The sequence below is a fragment of the Callospermophilus lateralis genome, chromosome 16 (assembly GCF_048772815.1).
Source record: "Callospermophilus lateralis isolate mCalLat2 chromosome 16, mCalLat2.hap1, whole genome shotgun sequence".
In the NCBI taxonomy this organism is placed as follows: Eukaryota; Metazoa; Chordata; class Mammalia; order Rodentia; family Sciuridae; genus Callospermophilus; species Callospermophilus lateralis.
In genome coordinates, this window is record NC_135320.1 from 44600448 (window position 1) to 44628239 (window position 27792).

The 27792-nt window shown below is 38.3% G+C and overlaps 1 protein-coding gene across 1 annotated transcript in view; it reads left to right on the forward strand.

Moving 5' to 3' along the window:
- Positions 1-4414: 4414 nt before the first annotated feature.
- Atp6v0d2 (ATPase H+ transporting V0 subunit d2) overlaps positions 4415-27792 on the forward strand; it is a 44818-nt gene continuing 21440 nt past the window's right edge. Inside the window, exons 1-2 of the mRNA XM_076836239.1 lie at positions 4415-4544; positions 14110-14281. Coding sequence (XP_076692354.1) covers positions 4415-4544; positions 14110-14281 — 302 coding nt within the window. The remainder of the gene's footprint in view (positions 4545-14109; positions 14282-27792) is intronic.

Sequence of the window (27792 nt, forward strand, 5' to 3'; positions counted from 1 at the left end):
TAAGCATTTTAAAGATTTTATCTCCTTTGATCTTTACAGCTACCTAGGAGGTAAGTGGTGTTCCCATTTTACTCAAAAACACCGGGCTCAGAGAGAAGTAACTTAAGCTGATGCCTGTCACACCATAACACCCACTTTCCTGAATCTCACTGGTAGTTTAAATCCTGAAATGAATTTCTTTATTTTGTGTCTACCCTAAGGACCAATGTATAAAAAAGCTCCAGATCTTGTCAATGTTTGGGTTTCTTCTCATCTCTCATGAGCTTTATCCCATGTTTGACAAGTGCCTCTAGCAGGAATAAGACATTTTTGCTTCTGCCAGATTTGAATAAAAATATGATAGGAAAGGGAAGCATTTTCCTGCCTCATCCATCAATTTCATTAAAAGTGGATCGAATAGGTGTCTTATTGTTTTAAAGAAATACTGGAACTTTTCTCTACATATAAAAATGTGACAATGAATACAAAATATAATTTAATCTATTAAACTTATGCTGCATTAAATAATATAGTTATATAAAATTGATATATGTGGTCATTAATAAAAATATTAAGAGACTATTGCTAAGTTTCATGTTCAATAATGATGTTATTGTTATGCTCGAATTCGGGACCCCCAAAAGACCACCAGAGACCAAGATCAATGTAAACAGCAAAGAGGTGTTTATTGGGAGCTAGCTTGATCCTCCACGAGCACACACAGCAACTGGTGACACTGAGAGGCCCCGAGCCCAGGGTTTGCAGCAGTTTTATACATTCTTTGGAGAAGGCAGGGACCCCCACATACATCATAGCAGCTCTTAGCAAATCATCACACACCGTGGGAAAATCAAATAACAACTCTAAAACATGATTAGCACATTCACTGGCGGGAATAAGTGGGGTAGGGGTGATTGGTTACTACAAAAGGGTTATTCATTTGAACTGATTGGTTTAAGCCATGAGGGGTGTTCATGCTGAATTACACGGTTTCCCAACACCATAAACTACTGGGAGGGTCATCTGGCATCCCAGGTATTTCCCTGCCTCATGCTGATTGGTGGCTGCTAGGGGATTGGTATGGGTCCCCACCTAGCCTGACTGAGTCAGGGACACCTGGGGCAGCAGATCTCTCCTGTTATTTGTAGATAAACCATTTAGCAGGGTGGGAATACGCCTAGGAGTGCTCTGTGGGTCTTTCCAAGGACAAAGGTCATGTCCCTTCCTTGGACAGGCTTTGCTCTGAGGTAGAGGCTGGTTTTTCAGTTATGGTTGTGGTTTTTGAAAGAATCCTTATCTTTAGAAGACACATTGAATATTTACAGAGAGAAATATGAAGTGTGCTGGGGCTGGGTTGTGACCCATTGGTAATGTGCTTGCCTAGTACATGAGAGGCCCTGGGGTGTTTTGTTTTTTTTTTTTTTGAGAGAGAGAGAGAGAGAAGAGAAGAGAAGAGAAGAGAAGAGAAGAGAAGAGAAGAGAAGAGAAAGAATTTTAATATTTATTTTTTTAGTTTTCGGCAGACACACATCTTTGTTTGTAGGTGGTGCTGAGGATGGAACCCGGGCCGCACGCATGCCAGGTGAGCGTGCTACCACTTGAGCCACATTCCCCAGCCCAGGCCCTGGGGTTTGATCCCCATTGTCACATAAAAATGAATGAATGGAATAAATGTATTGTGTTCAACTACAACTAAAAAATAAATAATAAAAAAAGAAATATGCAGTGTCTGGTGTATGCATCAAAACAATATAGTACAGGAGAGGTAGAGAAGAAATAAGTTTAGTAAAAAATTCATCATTTTTGAACGTGAAAGATGGGTATTCATCATACTAATTTCTCTAATTATGTAAATGACAGATATTTATATAAGATTTTTATAAGAAAAGCTTAGCCAGGTGCAGTGGCGCACAACTACCAGCTACTCAGGAGGCTAGGGCAGAAAGATCACAAGTTCAAGGCCAACCTGGGCATTTTAGCAAGACCTTGTCAAGAAAGAAAGACAAACATGCTTAAATTGAAAATAAGAGAGCTGATTATTATTAATTTTTCATAAATAAGTAAATAAATGAATTTAAAAATATGGAATGGGGGGCGGCAGGGTAACCCAGAATTGAACTTAGGGGCACTCAACCTCTGAGCCACATCCCCAGCCCTATTTTTGTATTTTATTTAGAGACAGGATCTCACTGAGTTGCCTAGGGCCTTGCTAAATTGCTAAGGTTGGCTTTGAACTAACAATCATCCTGTCTCAGCCTCCTCAGCCTCCCCAGCCGCTAGGATTACAGGCATGCACCACCGCACCTGGCCTAAAAAATATGGAAATTGAAAAGCTATTTTGCATACACACAACAACATTCTATTGTTTTTAAAGAATGTTGACCTGTAGGACTATTTCTAGGCAAAACTGAAGGTCTATATACTTCTTAGGTCTGTCTCAAAAATTATGTGTGCATGTTTATTTTAAATTTTACTCATTGATATCAAAGGATCTTTTATTACCAAATTCACAAATAACAATAAAATAATATTCTTTGTTGTAAATTCCATATATTTGGTTTTCACAACACAATTTTACTGATTTTGTTGGTGCTGTTTAGCTCTTGAATCTGTAACCAACCAATGGCTGCAGTGGACAGATAAGTGTACTTCAAGTGTATGTTGGTTATTTTTATAAATGTTAAAGGGTAGAATGCAAAGGATATGTGAGAACTTCATTTGTTCCTCATAATGTGAGGAGTGTAGTTCAGTAGTACTTTCCCAGCATATGTGAAGCCCTAGGTTCAATCCCTAGCACTACAAAAACTGCAACAGAAATATCTGCCAGCTGAGAGTGATGGCCAAACATTTATTATCCCAGAGGCTCCGGAGGCTGAGACAGGAAGATCATGAGTTCAAAGCCATCCTCAGCAAAGGCAGGGTGCTAAGCAACTCAGTGAGACCCTGTCTCTAAATAAAATACAAAATAGGGCTGGGGATGTGGCTAGGTGATCGAGTGTCCCTGAGTTCAATCTGGTACCTTCCCCTCCCTGCTCTGTCCCCCCCAAAATGTCTCCATACATCTACAATAGACACAATAACTTCAAGTGCACAAATAATAGTAAAACGTAATAAAAATTATTAGGAAAAGAGAAGTTTATTTTTATAATTTCATTGCAAGTTTGCATTAATTTGAATTCTGAGAAATAGCTGATGTGTGACCATTTGCAGAACTATCAAAATAATAAATAAGCTCATATGATTCAACACAAAACATTCAGGATGTTTTCAATGGTGGAACAGTTAGGGGAAGGAGGGATAATGATGACATATTAAGAGCCAGTCCTATTTGGGGGGCACTTTCAAAGTCAGCCACTGTGTAAAGCTAAGTTTGATTCTCTGTGGTTTTCAGCAACTGAAACAGAATTACATTGGTTCTTTTCTACTTCTCCCACACAGTTTGGAAATATGGAGACAAAGTCCAGAGAATTTCTGGCACTTTAACTCCAATTAAGAATGTGAAACACTGTATATGCAAATAGTGCTTGAGTTATTTGACAAAATTTTCAACCTAAGTATACTGGGAGAATGAGTACTTCTTTTTGAAGCATTAAACACAACAATTAAGTCCCTGCTTCATTTAACACCTACTGCATTACCACCTGTGCATTTTGAGCTGCCTTCCAGCTTCTGAGAATTGATTCCTTATTTGTGAGTTAAGTAGTAATAGTACCTGTGCAGATACTCATCTCAAAGTAATCATGCAGTTCAGATGGGAAAAAGAAAATGAAGAGTACTTTATAAACAGTCAAATTTTGCAAAGCAGTGGATTATTTATTACAGAATCAGCGGGCTCTGCCCCTAGACTGTAAGAAGCATTCATCCCTTGGCAATTTTAAACATTAGTAACATTTGTTTTACAAACCATGTTGTAGAATTAGCTTCACAAGAGTCTTCAAACAGCCTGCTCATATTTGATTGATCAATCTATGTAGTTTCTTTTTTTATTCTGAAAAAAGCCTTCTCTTGTTCATATTAATAGTTGTCAAAAAAAAGGAACAAATGCAATTTATAATTGAAAGCTCATATGGTTATGGAAATATTTACAAAACATTCAGGTGTTTGAAGCCTTCCCATTGCAGTCAGGGGCTGGTGCTCTGGGAGGGAAGAGTGGAGCCCCTCCCCCGCCCCCTCCCCCTTAGGTCCTAATTTCCTCCCAGTAGGATCTGCTCCCAGGGTTTACTTGGGTCATATGGCTCACTCACTGTTGCCATAAAAACAGGGCTGAGCATAGAGTGTTGAAAGCCACTGAAACTGGAGGAAACTAGTCACAAACGTCCTGACGACCAGCTGAGAGACTGTTTGTGCCACCAGCACTCTTTCCAGACTGGTGCAAGTGTACAGAGGCTGACCAGGCCTCGGAGCTGCTCAGCCTGATCCCCTGAGATCCTTCCCCATGCTTGAGAGCGCGGAGCTGTACTTCAATGTGGACCATGGCTACCTGGAGGGCCTGGTCCGAGGATGCAAAGCCAACCTCCTGACCCAGCAGGACTATATCAACCTGGTCCAGTGTGAGACCCTGGAAGGTAAGTGTGCTCTTCTCACCCTTTAAAAAGGAAAGGTGGAAATGATGTCGCTCCCTGGAAGCAAGGAGAAGGGACTATGATCCCATTGGTCTGGGTCCTAAGGAGGTTCTTGTTTCTGGAGTCCAGATTTGGGGGTATTTATGAACTTGGAAGAGGGAAAAAAAAATAGATCTCCAGTAAATCTAAGTGAAATGTAACACTTCCTTTCATCATGAACGTAGGGTACAAATCAAGGTGGTTGGTGTAAGCAGTACCTGTGGCTTTGTCACAAACAAAAATATTTTCATATCCATTTAACGTTCTTGTAGATACCTTGAAAAATCATTTATGTTTTGTTCTTTTTGGAAGCCAGAATAAGAGTAAAGATTACACTCATCCTTTAAGTTTGATTTTTAACATCTTATTAAAGAAGCACAATATTTATTTTAAAAATTTTGGATATCTATATTTTAAAATATTAGTAATCCTATGTATTTTCATTCTACTTATTTATAAACAGTATTTGGAAAAGTGTTTCACCAAATTGTCAGAGGATCAATGGGGGGAAAAATGCAAAAAAATCAGGTCGGTGGTGAGCACAGCCCTGGATTCAGAAGTCCTGGCTTTGACCTCTGCCATGTGTTCATGGGTGCCTCCAAGTCCCCGTTTGTAACATGTGATGGCAAATGCCCATTTAGGTGAGTTACAGGGAGAAATAAACAAGGTATATGGAAATTACCTTTAAACTGGAGATTTTTTCCCCCAAAACCTTATCAAAGATCCCATATCTGAAGTAGTATTTTTATTATTAAGAACAAGCTTCACTTGGTCACCTTGAAGCATAATTGTAGAGTCAATAAAATGCTTTAAAACTTCCAGATTATTCTAAAGAAACCTGTAAGCACTAAGGATAAAGCCTCCCAGGAAAGGCAAAAACAAACTGAAAAGTCTTCTGAAGGTGACTTTGCAGATTTTTCAGGTAGAGCAGAAGAGTGCTGAGGTCACTTGTTTATGGTTGTGACCAGTTAAAGCCAGAGTTAAACACCCAAACTGAGTTACACCCTGTCCTTTCCTTAACAGTGGAAACAGCTGGAATCTTTCAGATGGTAACTAATTCTGTTGGCTACAAGTAATTACAATACAATTCCAATCCTAAATCTCTTCAGCACATTAAATTAGGAGTCTGGTGACTGGAGAATGTTAATCATGTATAGAAAAATCTGCATAAATATGACAAAGAACACAGATCAGAATAAGTGCTTCTGAGAGAAGCCATTTAAATAAGTTCTGTTTCATTTTCACTCAAGCCTTTAAATGAGGTAAAAAAATGCAAATTTAAATGTAACCAACACACAAAATATCTTTGCAATACCAAAAACAGTGTTTAGCCTGCTTACGAAAATTCAGAGAGAAACCATGGAAAATCCATATCTTAAGTCATGGAAAGAATTCTAGGAAACAAATAGGTTAAAAAAAAGATTAAAATTAGGAATTTAAAAGTCATTCCCAATGTTTTCTGCTATGGGCCCTTTTGACCAAAATATTCTGTTGAAAGAGGGAGAGAATTAAGGAATGAGGTTAACAGATCTAGCATCTAAATAAGTACTCAGCTGAATTTGGAAGCTTCATTTGCAATTTGGGAAAGAAAGAATACTTTCAGACCCTTTTGGAGACCTCAAGAATGAAGCTTCTTAGAAATAAATGTATATGTGCACACATACAATTTTCCATACAATGTCAGGGGATCATGGACCCATCCTTGTACCCTGTTTAAGAAACACTGCCATATACACCTTGCTTTGTCACTTTAACATCTCATCATTTCTACCTTCTCAGTAATATATATTTTTTTCATTTATTCATTTTGAGTCTGCATGCCAATCTACATTTGGAGGCTCCCAGAAATATTAAGTATGAATCATCAAACCACGTTTGGGTAATTATGGCTGCTGAAAAAAATAAATCTAGGGCTGGGGATGTAGCTCAGTGGCAAAGCACTTGCTTAACATGTGTGAGGCCTCAGGTTCAATCCCCAGTGCTGCAAATACACAAATAAATGAATCTAAATAAGAATTTCACACGTCCTCACTTAACAGTTGACTGAGACTTAGAATGGCTGTGATCAACCTACAAACTGTCAGCGGTGGAGGAGAGAAATAATCTGTGTCTCTTTCCCCGCCAAAATGCTACTACTCCCTGAGTATAAGTTGAAGATGCATAAATATTTGGATTGAATTGATATCAACTCCATTTTGATAATAGAAAATAATAAGGACTGCTTTAAATTCGATGATTTTCCAGGATGTTGGGAAATAACTGAAAAGCAGTGCATTTGTTGCATCCATAAATGTGCTTAGAGAGACCCAGCCACCTTCAGAGCTAGATTCAGAGTTGAGGATCAGTCAAGGGCATTTTGGGGGGATAGAAATTAAGGACTTAAGGATTTCTGTTGATGTTTGCAGAAAGTGTGTACTGTACAAATTATGGATAAAGAAGAGAAGGTAACTGTGTAATTACAGTACTACATGGTAAAGCAGGTGCTTTCTGTGAAAGAAAAGCTGACATGGCAAAGGTAGAATTTGCTTTTAGTCCTTTAAAGTCCTCTAATATTTAAAAGTATTCAGATAGCAACAAACTGTATTAGCAGTACTTACAAGGAACACATAAACCTTCAGGTAAATTTAGAAGAGACCAAGATACCCCAGAAAAGCTGTGGAAAGCCTTAGTATTCATAATTGTGCTAGTTCACATGTATAAGGGAGCAAGTGTGATCAGAAATGCTCATCTATTCCAAGGCCTGTCCCTGACTAATAGGCACCTGATCCAGTCACTGGGACTCAGTCTTTCCAAAGTACAAAAAAAAAAAAAAAAAAAAAAAGTTGTATTCTTTTTAAAATTAGCCTTACTATTTTTATCAGGATTTTAATTAAAAGTGTGCTGTCATGTAAATATTCTTTCCTCTTGGAGAAAAACAAGATGGTGAAACTAGTAAAGTTTAGTAATATATGGGCTTTTTCTAAAACATATGGCAAACATGTTCACTGTCTCTCAGGATGGGGAGAGAACTGGATTGAGTTTTTATTTTGTTCCCCTTTACACATGTTTTTGGAAAGGGAATGAAGGGAGCCTATTACATCTCACTAACAATTACATTCCTTTTAAGAGATTTGACTTTCCTTCCGTCCTTCTCCAACTATGCTGTCAGGTACGAATTAATTCAGTAATCATGTATTTAGCATTTTCCAGCTAGGGCCAAGGAAGTAAAGATGAATAAGATACAGTCCTTGCCTTAAAAGTGGAGAATGAAAATATTAGAAAAATAAGAAATCCTTAAGGAGGAGAGTTGGACAGTACCCACCGAAATTACAAATAAATGCACATTCGCCTCGGGGAATCCCGCGTCCCACAAACAGACATGCACACATGTGAGATGACAGCTATACCAGACCTCACTGTGGCATTGCTTGGAATAGCAAAAGATGGAAGCAAATCGAATGTTCCTCTGTAGGGAACTGGTTAAAATAAGTTATGTAAGATTTATATAATGAATATTCTGCAGCAATAAAAATGGGGAAAGCATGAGGAAGCACTCTTAAGATGTTAGGAATGAAAACATTACTGGAGATATATTCAATGAGATAAGTGAGAGGAAGAACCTGGGGTAGAATGATACTCTTGAATAGAAAAGAGTGATAAATTGTAAAAATGTGTCCTATATGATTTTATAGATTCAGAGACAGTGTGAAAGGATCCAAGGGAAACAGGAAATAGTAGTTACCTGGGGCAGGCAATAAGCGGCAGCAGTGGTAGATGAGTGGATGACAAGTCTAGAACTTTCACTGTTTACCTGTGTGTTTGTGTATGTATGCCTGCATGCATGCATGTGGTATATACCTACTACCTATTTTTAAATTAAACAATATATATGTGTAGAAGACTCTTATTTCAAAGAACCTTCTCCATGATTCCTAAGACATTATTTGTAATTATAGCACTTATTTTTTTCTGTTTTATATTAAAAATGTATATCCACAAATGGCTTCCATGAAGCAGAAAAAATGTCTCTCTTGGCTTAAAAGCCTCCAGTGGTCTGGCTGGTCTCAAGAACTTCCTCAGCACATTCTGCTTTTTCTAAAGCTATTCCTTCAATCACAAATTCCATTCTCCATGTGGTTTGCCTGAAGAACATTCACTCCCTTTAAAGTCTCCTTTCAATCCTGTTCCTCTATCAACCTTTTAATACTGCTATAACCTTGTGAGGGAGAACTGATAGTCTTTCATTTGTGCTCCAATGTAACTTGCAATGAATCTAATGCTATATAGCATCGGTGACATTTGCATAGGTGTGTCACACTGGAGCAGGACACTTGTCTCTGTTGTCTTTGTTGATGCAGAGACTATCCAAGTTAGACTCTTAGCTCATGAGTGAGTAAGTGCCTCTGTCTCCTACACTATAAGCCAGTTTTGTTGTCACTTTGTTTTGTTTTGTTTTTGTGGTGCCGGGGACAAGCGTTCTACCACTGAGCTACATCACCAACCTTATCATAAGCTTTTTATGGGCAGAAAATACTCTTGACACTTTTCTCTCTCTTGCCTTTTAGAGCACAAGACTGTGTTTTGCATAGGAAGAATCTCAAAATGAACACTAGAAATGTCTAAACATTCCCCCTCCTTCCTTTCTGTATTGTATCTCTTCTTTCATTAGTCTCTCTCTCCCTTTTTCCTCTCCATCTTTCTTTCTCCCTCTCTTTTGTCTTTTCTTGCTGTCTCTCCTCTCCTCTGTCTCTCCTCTCCTAAAAAGAAAAAAAAAAAAAAAGAGGAGAAGAAGAAATGTCTAAATGTTTGGTCTTATGTCAGGCTCTTCTAGCTCTTGGCTATGGGATAAGTGGGCTGTTCAACCTTTAGCATGGGTACTTTCTTGTCTGATACTGAGATAGTATCTCCCTGGCTTAACTCCCAGTTCAGGAGAGGATCAGAAATATTTGAAGATAGTTTGTAAACTGTCAATCTTAAGTATTTCTGGGAATTGGAGTGCATGTACAACAAGAATCCTTTTCTGCTAGATGCTGGAATTCCTGAAATGGTTATTTCCATTGCATGGTCTTGGATAGTGGTATTTGGCATATGACTAGTTAATTCCGTTCTCCTTCAAAGGGTACCACTTTTGGAAATACTCATTCTAGGAATAAGAATCATTTGAGTTGCAATGTTGTTAATACTGTACTAATGAAGCGCTATGTGACTGCTGGTCTACTGGTCCCAGTGTCACTGACTCAGTGGGTCCTTAAACTTGTGCAGGATAGAAATCTGATGAAGAAAGGGTTAGAAAAAATCATTTATAGCATTGATTAGTATAGCAAGGTGGCTACTTCATATACAGAGTAGCCGGGCAATAAAGTGACCACTCCACAGGCAGAGTGACAAGAAAGTCAGAGTGCAGAGCATTTATACAGTGGTGGATTAGGAATTTGGATATTTTTAGTTTGCATAGCAGTATTCATGATTATGCTGCAGTCTCTTGATGCACCTGTCTCATTTTGAATATTGTTAAAAATGTGTGTAAAATTGTGTTAGGTCCTCCCTGTGGGTGTATCTTGTAACATGGAAATGCATTTAAACGAGAGTGTCAGGTACTTGGGGTCAAGGAGTTGTGGTCTGACCTATTTGTATCCTTTGATTTTTTTTTGCTGTTTGTCTTGGACAATGGAGTAGTTGGAGAGGCCTTTATACCATTGATCTTAAGCATAAGTCATGCAGTGCTTTTTCTTTTAATCATCTCTAACTTAAACTTTAACCCTGTATTTCTGTTCCTGCCATTTATCTGAAGCAAGGAACATGTAGTCCCTATTGACTGTCACCAATTTATTTGAACCCTATACGCCTGCCTCACCAGGTTTTAATCACAAATTAAACCAAAGATTTGAGGCACAGCTATGTGACAACAGTTTTATTAGGTGCCGTGGAGAGTGTAAAGAACAACAAGACACTATTTACTACCTAAATACTTATCAGGTTGAGAGGATGTCATCAATAATTTACCGAAAATTTTAAGAGGCTCTAAACTCCTTCTTAGACCATTAAAGGAGCAAAACAATTCTTAAGAAAGATTAAACTTGAGGCTGGAAACACGTGAGGGAAAACACACCTAGAAAAACCTAAGAGGTAGACACAATAATCTAGGTCAGTCATTCTAAACCCGAAAATAAAGAGTAGAAGTCAGAGAAGAAATGCAAGGGATTTGGCATTTAAAAAACAAACAAACAAACAAAAAAACACTAAAGAAGACTTTGAAGTTTCCATATCACATGAATGGCAATAGCTTCATAAAAGTGGAGGAACATGTCTGGTTTTACAGATATTGATATATTTATTAAAAGTCTAAGTAATTATTAGATCTGATGGTAGAATCCAATACATTGGTTGGAAAAATTTTGATTTAGAGAATAATAACCAAAGTTTTAAGCCAGTTGAATCAAAATATTTTAAAAGTGACCTACCTATAGCAGTATTATTGTTATTACTACTACTACTACTACTACTACTACTACTACTATTATTTGGAGCTGGGCACTAAGAAAGGACTGTCATCTTACTTATTCTAATCCATGATATAGCCTGCAAGCATAGATTTGATACTCAGTATACTTTGTGTATATGTGGTGCTGGGGATCAAGTTGAGCATGTTAGGCAAGTATCCTACCACTGAGCTATGTCCCCAGCCCTCTATATCCATTTTGTAGGCGAGGAAACAGAGTTCAGAAACATAGTATGCAGTGGCATAGGCCTGTAATCCCAGCTACTTGGGAGGCTGAGGCAGGAGGGTGGCAAGTTCTAGGCCAAATTGTCCTATAACTTAGCAAGACCCTCTCTCATAGTAAAATATGAGATAGAGGGTCTTGATGGGAGTGGTGCTGGAGTTGTAGGTCAGTGGTAGAGCGCTTGCCTAGCACATGTGAGGCAGTGGCTTTGATCTCAGCACCACATAAAAATAAATAAATAAAATAAAGGTATTGTGTCCATCTCCAACTTAAAAAAAAAAAAAAAAGAGAGAGACGGGGGGTACAACTCAGTGATAGAAAAGAAAAATGAAAGGTCAGATAACTTCCATAAATTCAGCACCAGCAGGAGGCGAGAATGGACGGGGGCCACTTGGTGATAGCATCTTGGACAAGCACCTCTAATGTGCTTCCTTGACATAGCCTTACCTGTAGAGTGGAAGGTCAGACACACACTTTTTTGGTCACTATATGGAGTAGGACCCAGCAGGGCTCTACCACTGAGTTCTGTCATCAGTCCCTTTTAAATTTCTTTCTTTCTTTTTTTTTTTTTTTTTTTAATTTAACTGGCAAAGTTACCCAGGCTGGTCTCAAACTTGCAATTGTCCTGCTTTAGTATCCTCAGTAACTGCCATTAGAGGTGTTCACCACTACACCAGGCTGGACATTCATTTTTTATACAGAGGCTGAAGCAGGACACTGCTTGGGAAAAAAAATACTACTCTAAAAATGATCTGCCAACACATTAATAGAAGGTGATCATGATGTCTCACTTCCCTGTCCTGACTCATTGACTAGTCAAGTGATCTCAGATAGTTCCTTTAACTAGGCAACGGCAACTCTTAGAGGACACTTTTTTACATTCTACCCATGTATAAGCATGCAGGCACACATATATTTATAGTCTTTCAATTCCTGAAATAAAGAAGCCTATTTATTCCAAACTTATTTGACCACAAAGTCTTATTACTGACATCCCTACTTAGATACGCATTTAAAGAAATGCAAGGGAAAAAAATTAAGTGAACCAATTTTGAAAATTATAAATCTATGAGCACTGTTGTTTTTATTAGTAGTAATCTACCATCATCTCGGAGCAAACATTTCATATCCTAGGGTTTCCTTAGAATCCACATGTGAGTTCTCTTGGATTACTTTGGAGCTGGGAAGAGGGTGTCTTGTAGTCTACCTGCTTCTCCACTGACTCCTGATTCCACAGTTCCTACAGGACCTGAAACACTGGAGACATTAAACTTCAGCATCTCTCTGGCAACTGAGAGGTTTGAAAGTTGCTTAGCTTAGAAGAAACATATGTCACCGAGCAAAATATCGTGGTTTTGAAAGAAATACCATTTGTGTCACTTCTGTTGGCAAATATTCCTTGGTGCTGAGAATGCAAACTGTCAAATTACTTAAAAATCTGAACTGCCAAAATAAAAGTGAAACAAGGCGCGCGCGCGCGCACACACACACACACACACACACACACACAAAAGCATAACTGTTTTTAAGTGAATTCATTAATTATATGATCAAGCAAATAAAAGAGACTTTCAATGCAAAATCTACCTGCAATGCCAAAGAAGAATGGCCCATATCCTGTATCTCAGCCACTAAGAACTTCATCTTGCCTAATGCCAGATCCACCCTCCCCGAAGGCTCTCAATTCATAGACCACAGTGACTCCCTCTTATTCCCAGGATACAGATACCAAGCCCTCCAGGACGCTCCAGTGTTTACTTCATCTTACCTCTCCTTTTCTACCACCTTTTATAAAATTTGACATTAAAAATTGTATATATTTATCTTGTATAGCATGATTTCTTCTTTTTTATGTATAAATATTTATTTTTAACTGATGCATCAAAATTATGTATTAATGGAGATACCATTAGCCCTGGGTTCTAGCCCCAGCACTGGGTTTGAGGGGTGGAATTTTCTCAGAAGGAAATGACAACAAAAGAAGCTGGAATTTAGCTAGGTGCCGTCATAGCTTGTAATCCCAGCTACTCAGGAGGCTGAGGCAGGAGGATCTCGAGTTCAAAGCCAGCCTCAGCAAAAGCAAGGCACTAAGCAACTCAGTGAGACCCTGTCTTTAAATAAAATACAAAATGGGGCTGGGGATATGGCTCAGTGCTTGAGTGCCTCTGAGTTCAATCCCTGCCCCCCAAAAAGAAGAAGCTGGAATTTAATTCAATCATCTAATAACTCAAACCACTGACATTTAAAGAATGCATGGCATGGTCTGGTGGACATGATGTTGATATGTTGGATTTTTAACAGAAGTATCATCTCCTGTCCTACTTCAGCCATTATATAACTCCAGTATTTAGCCATCCTGAGCTTTGGGTTCTTTATTTATAATGAAAGGAGTTGAAATGGGGCAGTGATGGCTACCCCTCCATGGGAGTGATTACTAATACATTTTTCTTTTCTGTCAATTTGGGACAGAGATTTAGTATCCACTCAACAGTTTCCCAAACAGCTACTTCAAAATGACTAAAACTGGCTCAGGTAAAACCATCTCTGCTAGGTGTCTATTGTTCTTTCTTTCTAGCTCTGTGAAAAGATACCAGATTTCTGAGATAATTGGAAAAGTTTTTGGTGTGCTAGAATATGCATATTTACACAGAATTTTTCATGGCTTCAGAGATGAACACGCAAGTTTAAATAACATATAGATGTTATATTAAAATCTAGAAAGACACTAAGTGTTTTACTTTAAAGTTACTACATGTTCAATTAATGTTGAAAAAGCTATTTATGCATGCTGAAAATTTAACTTGATTTGTGACCGCTTTTCATTTCAGATCTGAAAATTCATCTTCAAACCACTGATTATGGTAATTTCTTGGCTAATCAAACAAATCCTCTTACTGTTTCCAAAATTGACACTGAGATGAGGAAAAAGCTGTGTGGAGAATTTGACTATTTCCGGAATCATTCCTTGGAGCCTCTCAGCACGTTTTTTACCTACATGACGTAAGTGATGGCAGGAAGCTCTGATAGCCCCAGTGTGACTGTGCAGGTGCCCCTGATGGTCGCAGTGGAGTGTTAGGGCTGAGGACTTAAGACTTTTCCCATTATTTGTAAATTTGAATATCTTCAAATTTCTGCAGCTGATAAACTCACAGCCACATTTTTCACATGAGGAAAAAAGATATCAATTTATAAAGGTTATGTGATAGTGGGACCATGTAAAGCAATGTTGTCATTTCAAAAATAATTAAGCGGTATCTGATGCTTGAGGTAAATTTTATGTGACCTTTTTACATCATTTCTGCAGGTAGGGTTGAGGTATCACAAATGGTTCTGAAGGTCAGTTCTACCTCTCTCAAATGCCCTTGGGACCATGTAAGTGCCCCCTGTCAAAGTGACATATTTGTTACTTTATCTATTACTAGAGTTCCAATCTTTAATGTATGGACTTCTCATTCTAAGAAATATAGTAAACATCATAGTAAATTGTACTTTTATTAATCCAGTTAATAAATTATATCTTTTCAAATGCCTCTGTACCTCTCTAGTTTTCCTAGCTGACGAGTGGGAACAAAGGTCTACAGTAGACAAGTTGTTTATTATGTAGATAAAATTTAGATGTAAGGCTAAAAACTTAGGCCCAAGTCCTATGTTGGTGCTGGGCATCCAGTCACTCAGTACATTTGTGGAAAGATATTAACAATGAGTCAAATGCTGGATTGTTTAAGCCAAATGTTGGTCAAAAGGGAACAAAAGAACAAACAGGACTTTGTGTCAAACTCTGTGCTCAGAGGTAGAAAATTAGGGAAATGAATATGAATAAAAGAAACTGAGCATTGGTGTACATGCTGGGGGCTTCTTAGAGCAATTGTCTCTCGAGACAATCCAAGATGTTTAGAAGCAGGTTCCAACAGAATAGGAGAAAGCCAGGATGAGTGAAATAGAGCAGCTTCAGCATCTGCCTTGTTGACTGGTAGCATATAAAATGAGGGTGCTGCCTCAAGGGCAAGGCAGGGGAAGAATCTGCTTATCTGACCAGGAAGACACTTCTTCTGTTCTCCTATCCCTCTTTACATCCTTCCACTTCTTTATCATCCATTCTCCCATTTTACAAATATCAGCAGCTCTGCCCTTGAGTCCAGTGAACAAGAGAATGAAGCTAAGAATATCCTCATGTTTGTGCAGAGCTTACCCAAGCTAGATGGACTCTAATTGCTACACATGACTGTAGTTTGAGGGGAAAATTAATATGCCAGTCTGCAAGATTTCTCACTGTAGCAGATACTTCTTGGAACCTAACTACAACAGCCAGAAAATACCCCATGGAAAAGAACTGCAGTCCCAGGGTTTTGACACAGAGGAAAATCAATGCAAACTTTCTATTATTCATACTGGGCAAGGCCTGTTTTTGATTTCATATTACATTAGCTATTTGAGAATCAACTTTACTTCATGAATAGCATCTTCAAAAAACAAGGTTGGGGGGTGGTCTGGGGATATAGCTCAGTGGTCGAGGGCCTGCCTATCATGACAGAGGCCCCTGGTTCAATCCTGAGCCTTGCAAAAAATAGCGGGGGGTGGGGTGGTGGAATCAAGGGACATAAGTATAACCTTCCAAGAGTTCAGAAAAACATAAAAATTGCTTTATTCTTTCTTTCTCCATCTAGGTCCTCCAAAACTAACCACTTGTTTCTTACATATGAAAAATACTTAAGGTTATGTGTGCCTGTGGATATACACCCCACCTCCTCACCCCTCATTTCAAATTTATATAAATGATGTCATCTTCCTTATTTGCTCTTTCTCCCTTAATATTTCTAAGAAATGTCTTTGTGAATGTCATTCTTTTAAAATAACTGTAGAATTCTATGTTTTGTATGTGTCATAACTTCATTCATCAGTCATCTATTGACAAGTAGATAACCTTTTTTTCCATTACATTTGCAATTAGCTTATTTCTTTGAAGGCTTATTTTTTCTTTTCTCAGTGCTGGGAATCAAACCAGGGCCTCATGCATGCTAGGCAAGCACTGTACCACTGAGTTACACCCCCTGCCATCTCTGCAGATATTAAATTTATTTCGCAGTTCATTTTATAGCACTGGAAGTGGTGAGTCAAGGGAACATGCATATTTTATTTTGGTAAATGTTGCTAAATTTTTCTCAGCAAAAGTAGCACCAATTTACATCCCTAAAACAGTGCATAAGAAGGCCTATGACTTTACACCATGACCACCACTGGGTACTTTCTAATTTTTCCAGTTGAATAAGTTTAAAAAATGGTATCTTTTTTCTTCAATTTATAGTGAAATTGATTTTTTTATGAATGAAATTGATTATTTCATATTTATGGTTTGTGTACTTGACTGAGTTACATTACCTAATTTTTATTGGAGTTTTCAGCTTTTTAATTGACATGTAAGGCTTTTTATAAATTAAGGACATTAGACCTTCATAATCCAAGTTTAATATGTATTATCTTGGTTTGATATAATTTAATTTTTTTCAGTATTTATTATTATCATTCTTTTGCTTGCTGTAGAAACATTGAACTTTGGTGCTAGGGAACTGAACCCTTGCTCAGCAGGTGTTGTACCACTGAGTTACACTCAGGGAGCATTTTTAATTAGCTATAATGATCAATATTTTCATCTGTTGGCATCTGGTTATTTTACCGTATCCAATTTCGAAAGCCCTCTTTAATTTTAAATTTGTAAATAAATTCACTTGTCTTTTTTCTTCCACTCATCTGTTGCTGATAGTTCATTTTTAACATTGATAACTTATCTTAGAATTTGTTTGTTGTAAAGAATGGGATGAGGAGCTCTCAATCTTGAATTATTTTTTCCCAGTAGCTCTCCAGTTGTTCCTACCCCATTTCTATGAATAAGCAAATAGAAGAAATGACCACAGTTCAAGGAAGGAAGTAATTGATACACTTGAGACTAGCGGTTAGTGCTGATGGTCCTTGTTTGCCACAGTCAGTCCTCCTATCAGCAGTGGGGGTAGAATTCTTTCTATTTTATTTAAAGAATCCACAAATATAGGGCTAGTTAGAGATGAAGATGGGGTATGAATTTGGATCTGACTTGGTCCAGGTATTCTGGAAAGCTTTCCACAAGGTCTGATCTTGCCCCTAGAATGGGGCAAGATTTGACAGTGTGGGAGAAAGCTCTGCATCTGGGGCTGAAGCATACAGATGGGAAGGGTGTCACATGCATGAGTCACAGTCAAGATGGCCAGCAGTGGAGTACACCAAAAGAGAAGGGGAGAAATGAGGATGGGAGGCTGGAGAAGTAAATTGCAGCCAGATTTTGAAAGTCTTCAAAGCCAGGCTAAGGAAGTTGGACTTTATCACAGCAAAGGATTTTTTTATGTGTGTGTTTGTGTGTGTGTGTGTGCACGCGCATATGTGTTGTTTTGTTGGACCCTTCTGAAAAAAAATTTAAATCTTAAGGGAAATTTCAAAATGTAAAAGGGAAGAGGACGCCAGGTTTGCTCATAGAACACCTTCCCTCTCCTCATAATGGTTGTGTTGAGGTGGATAACACTTGGCTTTGGACTGAGTTCCATCTTGGTTCATATCTAATCTTCAATGACTGCCTGTGAGAGGTTTTGCAAGCAGCAATGGCTCCTGCAAGAAACACCTGGCACAGATAATTATAGAGACTTCAAGGATTCCCAGAACAACTAGGGACAAAAGGGCCCTAGTTGTGTGGATGTAGAAATGATAACTAAAATGCCAGCCAGCCTTTCTGAATAGCACTATGTACCAGGGGTTCTGAAAATGCTTTACAAACATCACCTCACCTAACCCTCCTGATAAGTCCTACACAGTCTTATCACCATTCTAGGGATGTGGAAACTAAAATTTAAGTGCAATAACTGCAGGTCTAACAAGTGCAGGAGTCATGGTTTGAAATAAAGATCAGCAGTAGGCCTCATAAAATTATTTAGCTCAGATTTTAGTGGAGTTCAGAAAATCTGACCACAATGATGCACCAGGGCAGCTCATTCAGCTAGGTCAGAAAGCTGCCAGGTTTTGTAATTTGGAATCGGAAAACATTTCACATAAAGGAAATTTGCCCAAAATATATTAGGAAATGCTCTACTTCTAAGAATGATTGTGAGTCATTTGGTCAGTGTTCCTCTTATGTGATGAACCCAGTGAGTTATTGTTTCTTAGTCATAGAGTCTTGGTCCTGACGGCGCCTTAACATTTATTAAGCTAACATCCTCATTTCCCAACAAAAGACCATGTTGAGCCTAACTTCCCCACAAACTACTATGCTAAAAATATATTCTGTCCCTTAAAAACAAATTATTTGAAATTCCAAATATTTCTAGTCAATAACAATGTTTAAAAATTGAATTTAAGAAATACAGAGAGTCACAAAGTCATCTATAGAATGTGAACATAAAATTGGAATTGGAAAGATAGCTTTGGTAGTTTAATTTAGTGTCATTACCAATGGACATATTTTACTTTATGCACACTATTGGCTATATACTCTGAATTAGTTCTTTTGGTGTCTTTATCTAGGAATTGGTTATTCATTTGGTCAATACATTAGATAACAACTGGATGATATGGCTAAAGTTATGTTTTGTGATGTTAGTTCAGTGGTTTTTTTTTAAATCAATATATTAGGCATGAGAAAAATGGAGGAACTTTGCACAAGGTGGTGGGAGGTTGGGGAGGGTGCATGGGGGCAGGAAAGATGGTGGAATGAGATGGATATCATTACCCTAGATACGTGTAAGACTGCACATGAAGTGTAACACTACCTCGTGTACAGCCAGAGAAATGAAAAGTTGTGCTGCAACTGTGCACAATGAATCAAAATGCATTTTGCTGTCATATATACCTAATTTAAATAAATAAATTTAGAAAAATAAAAAACACACAAAAGGGTTTGTACTCTCCCATTAGCCAATTCCTAACATTCCTTGTTATCTTTCAAGCTTCATGTTTTAGATTACTTATCAGACCCCTGAAGATATTTACTCAGACCTAGTTGTTTTTTTACCTCTCTTTATACAAGAACCGTGCAAAGAAAGGTTTGTATTGCCATTCTTTTAAAAACTGAGAGTCAATGAATTAGTGAGTTTTCCAAAGTCACAAATTAAGGGACTTGAGACTTGAAAAGGATTCTGTTCCAGGTGCCATCGGTCTAAAAAGCCTATGTTCTTGCCGCTCTTAGAAGTTGATAACAAGGCATGCAAGTCATAAATGCATGGTCTTCAAAAAAAAAAAAAATGTGCATATTCTCCTTTGGGAGATTGTGATCTTATTGGCCTTGGAGTAGGGCCCAAATGTATTTCAGGAAACCCTCAAGTTAGGCTGATGTGCACCTCTGATTTAAACTATCTCACCATGGGGCTTCAACTTCACCACTTGGAAGTGACTTTGACAAATACTTTCATGAGTTTCTCTCTAAGCTATCAACACAGAATTATCACCCTATCAAGAACCAGATAGCTCAACTGGACCAAAGCCCTGTATCTTCTGAATCTCTGTCCATGTTTTGTTCTACCATGTCATCATGTCCTGTGACTTGCCAGCCCTATTGCAGATTTATTTCAACAGCAAAGGTTGTACAAATGGAAAGGTGTCCCAAAATTTGAAACCATTTTTCTTATTTCTCTTCTTGAATGTTTTTTGGTCAAGTGTTTAGCATCCATGAACTTATATCAAATAGAATTATTTCCTGTCCTATTAGGAAATACCCAAGGCAGCATTATACAAATGACTAAGTCAACCTAAGAGAAGCAGTCTAAATTTAAGTTAGTGTAATAAAAATAATCTTAAGAAATTGCACATTTTATGTGATATAATTACTGTACATGAGAAACTTATTTTGAAAATCTGGAACAGATATTTTTAAATACTTAATAGCAGGAAGATCTGGAGGTTTTGTATACTATAATTACACACAGTTGTATGAAACAAAGGAATGAATCCAATAGCATTTTAATGAAGACTGTTTAATGTAGGCTCGGGTTGTTTTATTTTTCTTCCTTCCTACCCAACACTTCCAGCAGCATTTTAATTTCTCATCTCTTTTCAAATTAGCCATCTTTTAAAAATAATCTCTCAAGCATTTAGAGTATCCCACCACAGTGGCTATAAAATTTCTGAGTATAAGAAGACCAAAGACAGATTTTCAGTATGGAGTACAGTCACCCCTTCATATCTGCCAATTAAGCCAACAATGGATGAAAAATATTAGAGAAAAAATTGCATTTATACTAAATATGTAAAGACTTTTTTCCTTGTCATTATTCCCTAAATAATGCAGTGTAAACCTATTTACATAGCATTTACATTATCTTAGGCATTATAAGTAGTCTAGAGAAAATTTAAAGCATACAAGAGAATGTGTACAAGTTATATGCAATTTTATAACAGGGACTTGAACATCTGCAGATTTGGGTACCTCCAGGGAGTCCTGGAACAAGTGCCTACCCCCCCCCCAGTAGATACTGAGGGATGACTATAATGCATCATCTTAAATTAAGAACATAAAATTCCTGAGAATTTGATGTTAAATGCCCCACACTGAAAACGTCTTTAGAGATTCATTTATAAAGGTTGATCTGAGTTCTTGAATATCTCAGTGATGCATTAGAGACCATCTATAGGCTTGCCACTGTGTGAAACATATACTTCAGGGCTCCTAGTGCTGAAATCAGGAAACTCCTCAGCAATTCAGATGATTTGGTCACCCTGACACTTGGTAGGCAAGAAATGAATACTGTAACCCTGGTTTACTGACAGCTACCAATTGAGAAAAGCCAGAAGATGTGTCCAGAAATGGTGAGCAACTAAGACAGGATAATAGTGGCAGCTATCACAGAGGCCCAAGCCATCAATCAATTAGAGGAGCCTAGAAAAAGTGAAGCAACTCATTCTGACTTCAAGATTTTGCGGAGAAAGCGGCATAGGAACCAGTATCGACAATGGGCTTAGGTTGAAGGAATAACAGGTATGAAAGGACTTTGTGTTTGGATATAATTACCCATCTTAGATGTGGCTGGACCTTAGACATGAGCAAGGAGAGAGCCTGGACTGGGATGAGAGCAGAGCCTGCCTAGATTCAGAGCTTGGATTCTAAATCTCCAAGTAAAAGTCAAGAAAGGAAGGCTTTGGAGAGGCACTTCTTATTCACATGTTTCTGGTGTGCTACAGTCTATACCTCTAACTTAATAGTCACCACCCTGTAGGATGAGGAATATGTTCCCCCTGGGAGGCCATAGAAAGTGGTTGAACACTTCTACCGTTTCTGGCTGGGTGGCCAAAAGCAGTTTAACATTGGAGCATTAATCAATTTCTCATCTGGCCAATGGGAGAGCTCTTAAAGAACCTAGGACATGTGGGTACAAGATGTTCTCTCCAAAGGGCTTGGGCAACCCTGTACCTTTGGCCTTGCAGGTTGTAGTGCACTTAGGCTCTCTCCATAGTCAGCAGTTTTACTCAGCAGACAGTCTGTGTTACCAGTACCTCTTAATTTCTGAGATCTCCATGCTTCATGAATCACCCTCTCAGGGGCAACCAGCTGAGATTCCAATCCTGCGGTGCTTTTCCTGGTATCCCCAGGCTTCCTTTGAAATCAGGTGGAAGTCTCTCTGACCTAACTCAAGCATCCTGCATGCCTGCAGAACCAGTATCCTGTGGATGATACAGATAGGGGGCAGACAGATGTGAGTGGTGGGAGCACAAGAGACTATTCCTACAAAATGGGCCCACTGTGCTCACCACCACATGCTTTCTTTTCCAAGAACCAATTTGCCTGCCTAGCGTAATGGGACAGGATATTTCACATTCCTCAGAAAACTACCTGTTTGTTAGCTGCAGGAGAGATAGAGGCCAGCAATAGTGTTGATAACAGGAACCTATGTTACACTAAAGGAAGATTTTTATGACCCTTTTCACAGACCAGATCTCAGAATTCAGGGAGATAAGAATAATTCCTCCTAGCCATAAAATCTGTGAGAATTTATGGTTAAGAATCCAATTAGAACCAGTCAGCATGGGCCAAAGTGACCTAGAGTTGTCATGGCAATGGGGACTTGAAAGTGTGATGTTGTAATGCCAGATTCGTGGGACCCCAATAGACCTCCAAGAGCCGAATCTGATGCAATCACACAAGAGTCTTCATTGCAAGCTCGAGCCTGGACTCATCACCGTTTCCAATGCAGCAGTCCCAGGGAGTGAGTCCCAGTCCTTTGTTCAGTGAGATTTTATAGGTTTGGGGGTACACTCTATGCATCACAACATCACACAGCAAATCATTCCATGCCGCGGGAAAGTCAAACAACAACTCTTAACATTGATTAGCACATTCACTGGCGGGAACAAGTTGGGTAGGGGTGATTGGTTAGTACAAGAGGGAGATTCCTTTGAGCTGATTGGTTTAAGCCACGCGGGGAGTATGTGCTTAACTACATGGTTTCCCAACATGTTATCAAGCACCATAAACTACTTGGGGGGGGGGGTCATCTGGCATCCCAGGTGTTTTCCCTGTCTCATGCTGATTGGTGGTTGCTAAGGGGTTGCTATGGGTCTTCACCTAGCCTAACTGAGTCAGGGACACCTGGAGCCACAGATCTCTCCTGTTATTTGCAGACAAACAACTCAGCAGGGTTCTTAAGAGTGCTCTGTGGGTTTTTCCAAGGACAAGGGTCACGCCCCCTTCCTTGGACTGGCTTTGCTCTGAGGTAGAGGCTGGTTTCTCAAAAATGGAGTCACATTAGTTTCTCAATGTCATTCTGCTGTCAGTGAAAAGTCAAAAAGTGAACCTGGATGGAGCTCTCTGGAAACTTCTCTGGGACCCAAATAAAACTGGAGTTTAGGAGAGGGACACTGTCATCTCCTCTTTGAGAGAACACAGTTCTCAAAGTAACCCTTTCCCTTTTCCTATTGCTTTAATACACTCATGCCTGTTACTCTGAACAACATGTCTGAAATCTTTCTGACTTGATTGCAAGAATCAGGCCTTGAAGGGGGGGGTAGTCTTCACTGCCTCAGTTCCCCAGAAGGCCTCAGCCCTGTTACAATGCCAACGTCTGCTGTCAGCTTGGATAGTAGTTAGGTCCCCTAGAATAATGGATGAAGAGGCCTCTGAGTGCCTGGGCAGCTGAAGCGATACAGTAACTTCCTAGGCCTCCCCGTGCAAGTAGGGTGCCCCCAGGATCTCTTCTCTTCTGTATATTTATGCTGAAATGGGTATAGTCTAGCAAATTCTGAGATGATGTCAGGCCATCTTTCCTATTGTCTCTGTGTAGAGTAATTAGCATCTCTTTAGTGGCTATAACCTCCTCAACAATTGCACATTCCTTGGCTTTTTTACATGGACTTTTCTAGATAAACTACAAGTTTTAAAAATCTTTCAGCTCTGCTTTCTGCACCTGATTCTCACAGTAAACCTGGCTAAATGCTGCCAGTGAGATCCATGCCACTGACTGAATGTTCCGCTGCCTTGAAATCTCCTGCATCAGATTAGTCCATTGCCTTAAAATTCAGCCTCACAAAAGGTCTCAGAATGTGGGCAAAATATAGCCAAGTTCTTTGCCAGGATGTAACATGAATGGCCTCTAATCCAATTCTCAGTAGAGTTCTCATTTCCCTCTGGAAGCTTGTGAGCACAATCCATATTCCTGGTTTTCTGAACTCCCATCCGAATTGCCCATTAAGTTCCACTTACATTTTAAGGCTTTTGCAGCCTGCAAATATTTACAAACTCCTCCCACAAATCGGCTCCAGAGGCTTCTGAACCACATGGTTAGGTTAGTCATAACAATGACCCCACTTCTCTACCAGTTTCTGGGTTAAGTCAGTTTCTCATCATTGTGACCAAAATATACCTGACAAGGATAACTTAGAGGTGGAAACGTTTATTTTGACTCATGGTTCAGAAGTTTAGTCCATAGAGGGCCAACTCTATTGCTGTGGGCCCACATGGAGGCAGCCTTCATGATAGAAGGGTGTGGTGAAAGAACAGTGCATGGTCCAGGGCTGGCAAGAAGCAGAGGGAAGAATGAAGAGAACACAAGGGAAATGAAATGAAGCCTTCCAGGGCATAACCACCAGTGCCCTACCTCCTCCATCCACACCCCACCAGCATACAGTGACCACCCAGTCCACTTAAACTAGGATGGACTGATTATATTACAGCTCTCACAATTCAATCATTTCATCTGTCAGCATTCCTGCATTAACACAGGAACTTTTGGGGGAGACCTCATATCCAAATCATAACAATCAGCATAACATTTATTAAGTGACTGCGGTGAATAAAGGTCTATATAGATTCTAACATTAGAAATGAATTGAATATAGACTTTATTTTCTAACCAGTGGAAAAATTACTTACAGAGCGGATTCTAAGACTATACTTCCAAAGATTGTGATTTAATAGGCCCTAGAATGTGATCTGTGATATGCATGTTTGAAGGTTTTCCAGGTGATACCTATACAGATGAGAAACTCTGCAACCAGTAAATAGACTCTAACAGGGGCCTACAATGTGCCAGCCGTGGGGCCTCAATAAAAGTTCATTAATCACTCAAAGCCTTAGTTTCCTCCTCTTTTCTAATGGACAAACGTAGTTGCATACAATGTGGAGTTATGAGTTTAATTTAAAAATGAGCTAACTGTGTGTTTTGTGGAACCAACTGAAAATGAAAGTACAGGGCCTTTTGCTTTAAAATGTTTAATAATTTCAAGAGAACAGTAAATAATTAAATAAAATGTGGGGCCCAGTATGATTATGTGGTTTGCACACAAATGAAATGAACCGATTAAACTATATATATATGTTTACTGTATATTATATCCATTATACATATACTATATACAAATGTATAATATTCATAGGGTTCATTTTTCTTATGGTTCATGGCAAATCTAGCAGAAAGAACAGAAAACACAGGTTTAATTAGTCCTGCCATTGGATTGTTGATACAAACAATGTCAGAAAAATTACTGTCTTAATATAAGAATTTTAAGGTAATGAATGTGAAAGAGCTTAGGAAGTCATTGCTGCAACAGTTCTTATTGGGATACAAATCAGGGGCAAGATTTCATTTGGGCTTTGTCAACTTTCTGGCTAGCCATTTACCAACCACCAGGGGGCAAGACTGATCCCAACAACCTGCTTTCCAAAGTGTTACTCCTTCGCCAAGAATTGCTTAGTTTAAGAGATTTGAGGCTGTGCTGTAGCCTTAGTTTTCAGAATGGGGACTGAAATGTAGCCTGGTACTAATCTGGTACATGTTGCTGTACTTTTATTTTATCTTTTTTTTTTTTAATTGAAAATAAGCACCTATGTGTTTTCTTAAAGGAGAGTTTTTAATTAAAATTTAATGCCCACCATATGCCAGTAATTTTATAATTACTTTACATATATTAGATTCATTTAATTCTCACAACAACCTTGCTGGGTAATACTACCAGTGATCGCCATTCATAAGTTTGATGAATATCTTTTGAATTACTTCCTATGTGAAAAAAATTAGATATGTGCATATATATGTATATGCACATATATACATGTATTGTCTATAATTTATCTTCTTTAAAGTAATCTACTATGAATTTTCCATGTAAGTATCTATAAGTCTATCTTATATAATGAATGTAGTATATCACATTTTTTGTGTGTGTTTGGTATATCATAATCGATTTAATCATTCCCCTTTTGTCTAACTAGGTTGTTTCATTTCTTTGATAGGTCAAATAATGTGGTAATAATAATGATGATAAAAAAGTCATGTTTAACCCACATCACTGTGCATACACTTTGCTTTCTTATGCCAGAACTTCTCTAGAATCTAGTCTCAGAAGTGAAATTGCTTTGTTAAAGGTTATGCAGATTTTAGGTTTTGATAGATATTAGCAAATTACTCTCTAATACTCCACAGTGTTTGGAAATCTTGCTTCTCTTTTATCCTCTCAGCTGCAGTGATTGGTGTTTTTCCCCATGTTAGAAAAACATGAAATTATCCAAAATGTGTTCTGACTGGTATTTTAAGCATAATAAAGATGAGATCCACAAGCCATTGTTCTTGACCATGTCGAAAAGGCTGTGATGTGCACTCATAGCATGCCTAGCCAAACTGACAAGAAGCACTCCATTGTTCTTGTTCAGAGTGACGACAGTATTCCATGCATGGCTAGAAGAGAAACAACTCTGGAGCAATCTTTTTTTTTTTTTTTTTTTTTTTGAACCAAGAATTGAACTCAGGCACACTCAACCACTGAGCCACATCCCCAGCCCTATTTTGTATTTTATTTAGAGACAGAGTCTCACTGAGTTACTTAGCGCCTTGCCATTGCTAAGGCTGTCTTTAAACTCATGATCCTCCTGTCTGAGCCTCCTGAGCTGCTGGGATTACAGGCATGCGCTACTGCACCCAGCTAGAGCAGTCTTTTTAATATTATGAAGATTCTCCTGGGAGGATACATTACAGAAAATTCAAGGAATAGGCAGCTATGGCTCCTATTAAAGAAACTCAGGACTAAGATTCCAAGTAACCAGATATTTCCTTTACTTCTGTTCACCAAGAGTTAACATACTTTTATGAACATAGAGAGATATTTATTCATCAATTGAAAAAGTGACAATTATATCTCTGTTCTGTGCAAGGAAGAATTCATGCCCCTGTGAGATCACAAGAAATATTTTCAATAAAATCTCCACGTTATAGATATTATAGTTAATAAATATGGGTAAGAATTAGCTACAAATAACTATATTTAAGACGAATATATAAAACAACCATGGGGAGAGGAGGGCAAGGGTTGGATACAATCAAAGTGTGATATATACATATAGAAGTATGCCACAATGAAACCTACTATTATATATAATTAAAATGCACTAGCAAAAAATAAACAAAATAACTTACCCAAGAGCACACGGTTGAGTAGTGGGAGAATTAGTACTGGAATCCAGGTCTTATGTCATACTAAATATGCAATAAATGTTTGTGAATGAGCATGCTAACTATTCCTCATGTTCATCACTGGTACTGCCAATGTGTGTTGAAAATTAATTTTACCCCAGGATAAATATAAACACAAAGATTTACAGAGAGAGGAAAAAATATCACTCTGACTGGAGACATTTTAAAAGCTTAAGGAAAAATGTTATGTTTGAATGTAACTCTAAAGAATGGGCAGGATTTCAACTTTTAGCAACTTTATACATCTAGAGATGAGTAGGACCCAAGACACCAGTGTAGAAAAGGACACACAAGTTTGAAGAATTTTTAGTCCAAACGGATGGTTTAGATCAACATTGTAGAGAATCTTAAATGCTAAAGAATTTAAAGATTCCACAACTACAGAGGATTTGGGAAAGGCAGAGTGATCAGCATTCTTGCTCTGAAATATGCTATAATAGGCCTTGCTGACTTCTGAATAATTTTTCAGTGTTTTTTTTTTTTTTTTGCTAGAAAGAAAAATGAATGTGACAGCAAAATTGTTTTCTAAATACATTTTCACTTCCT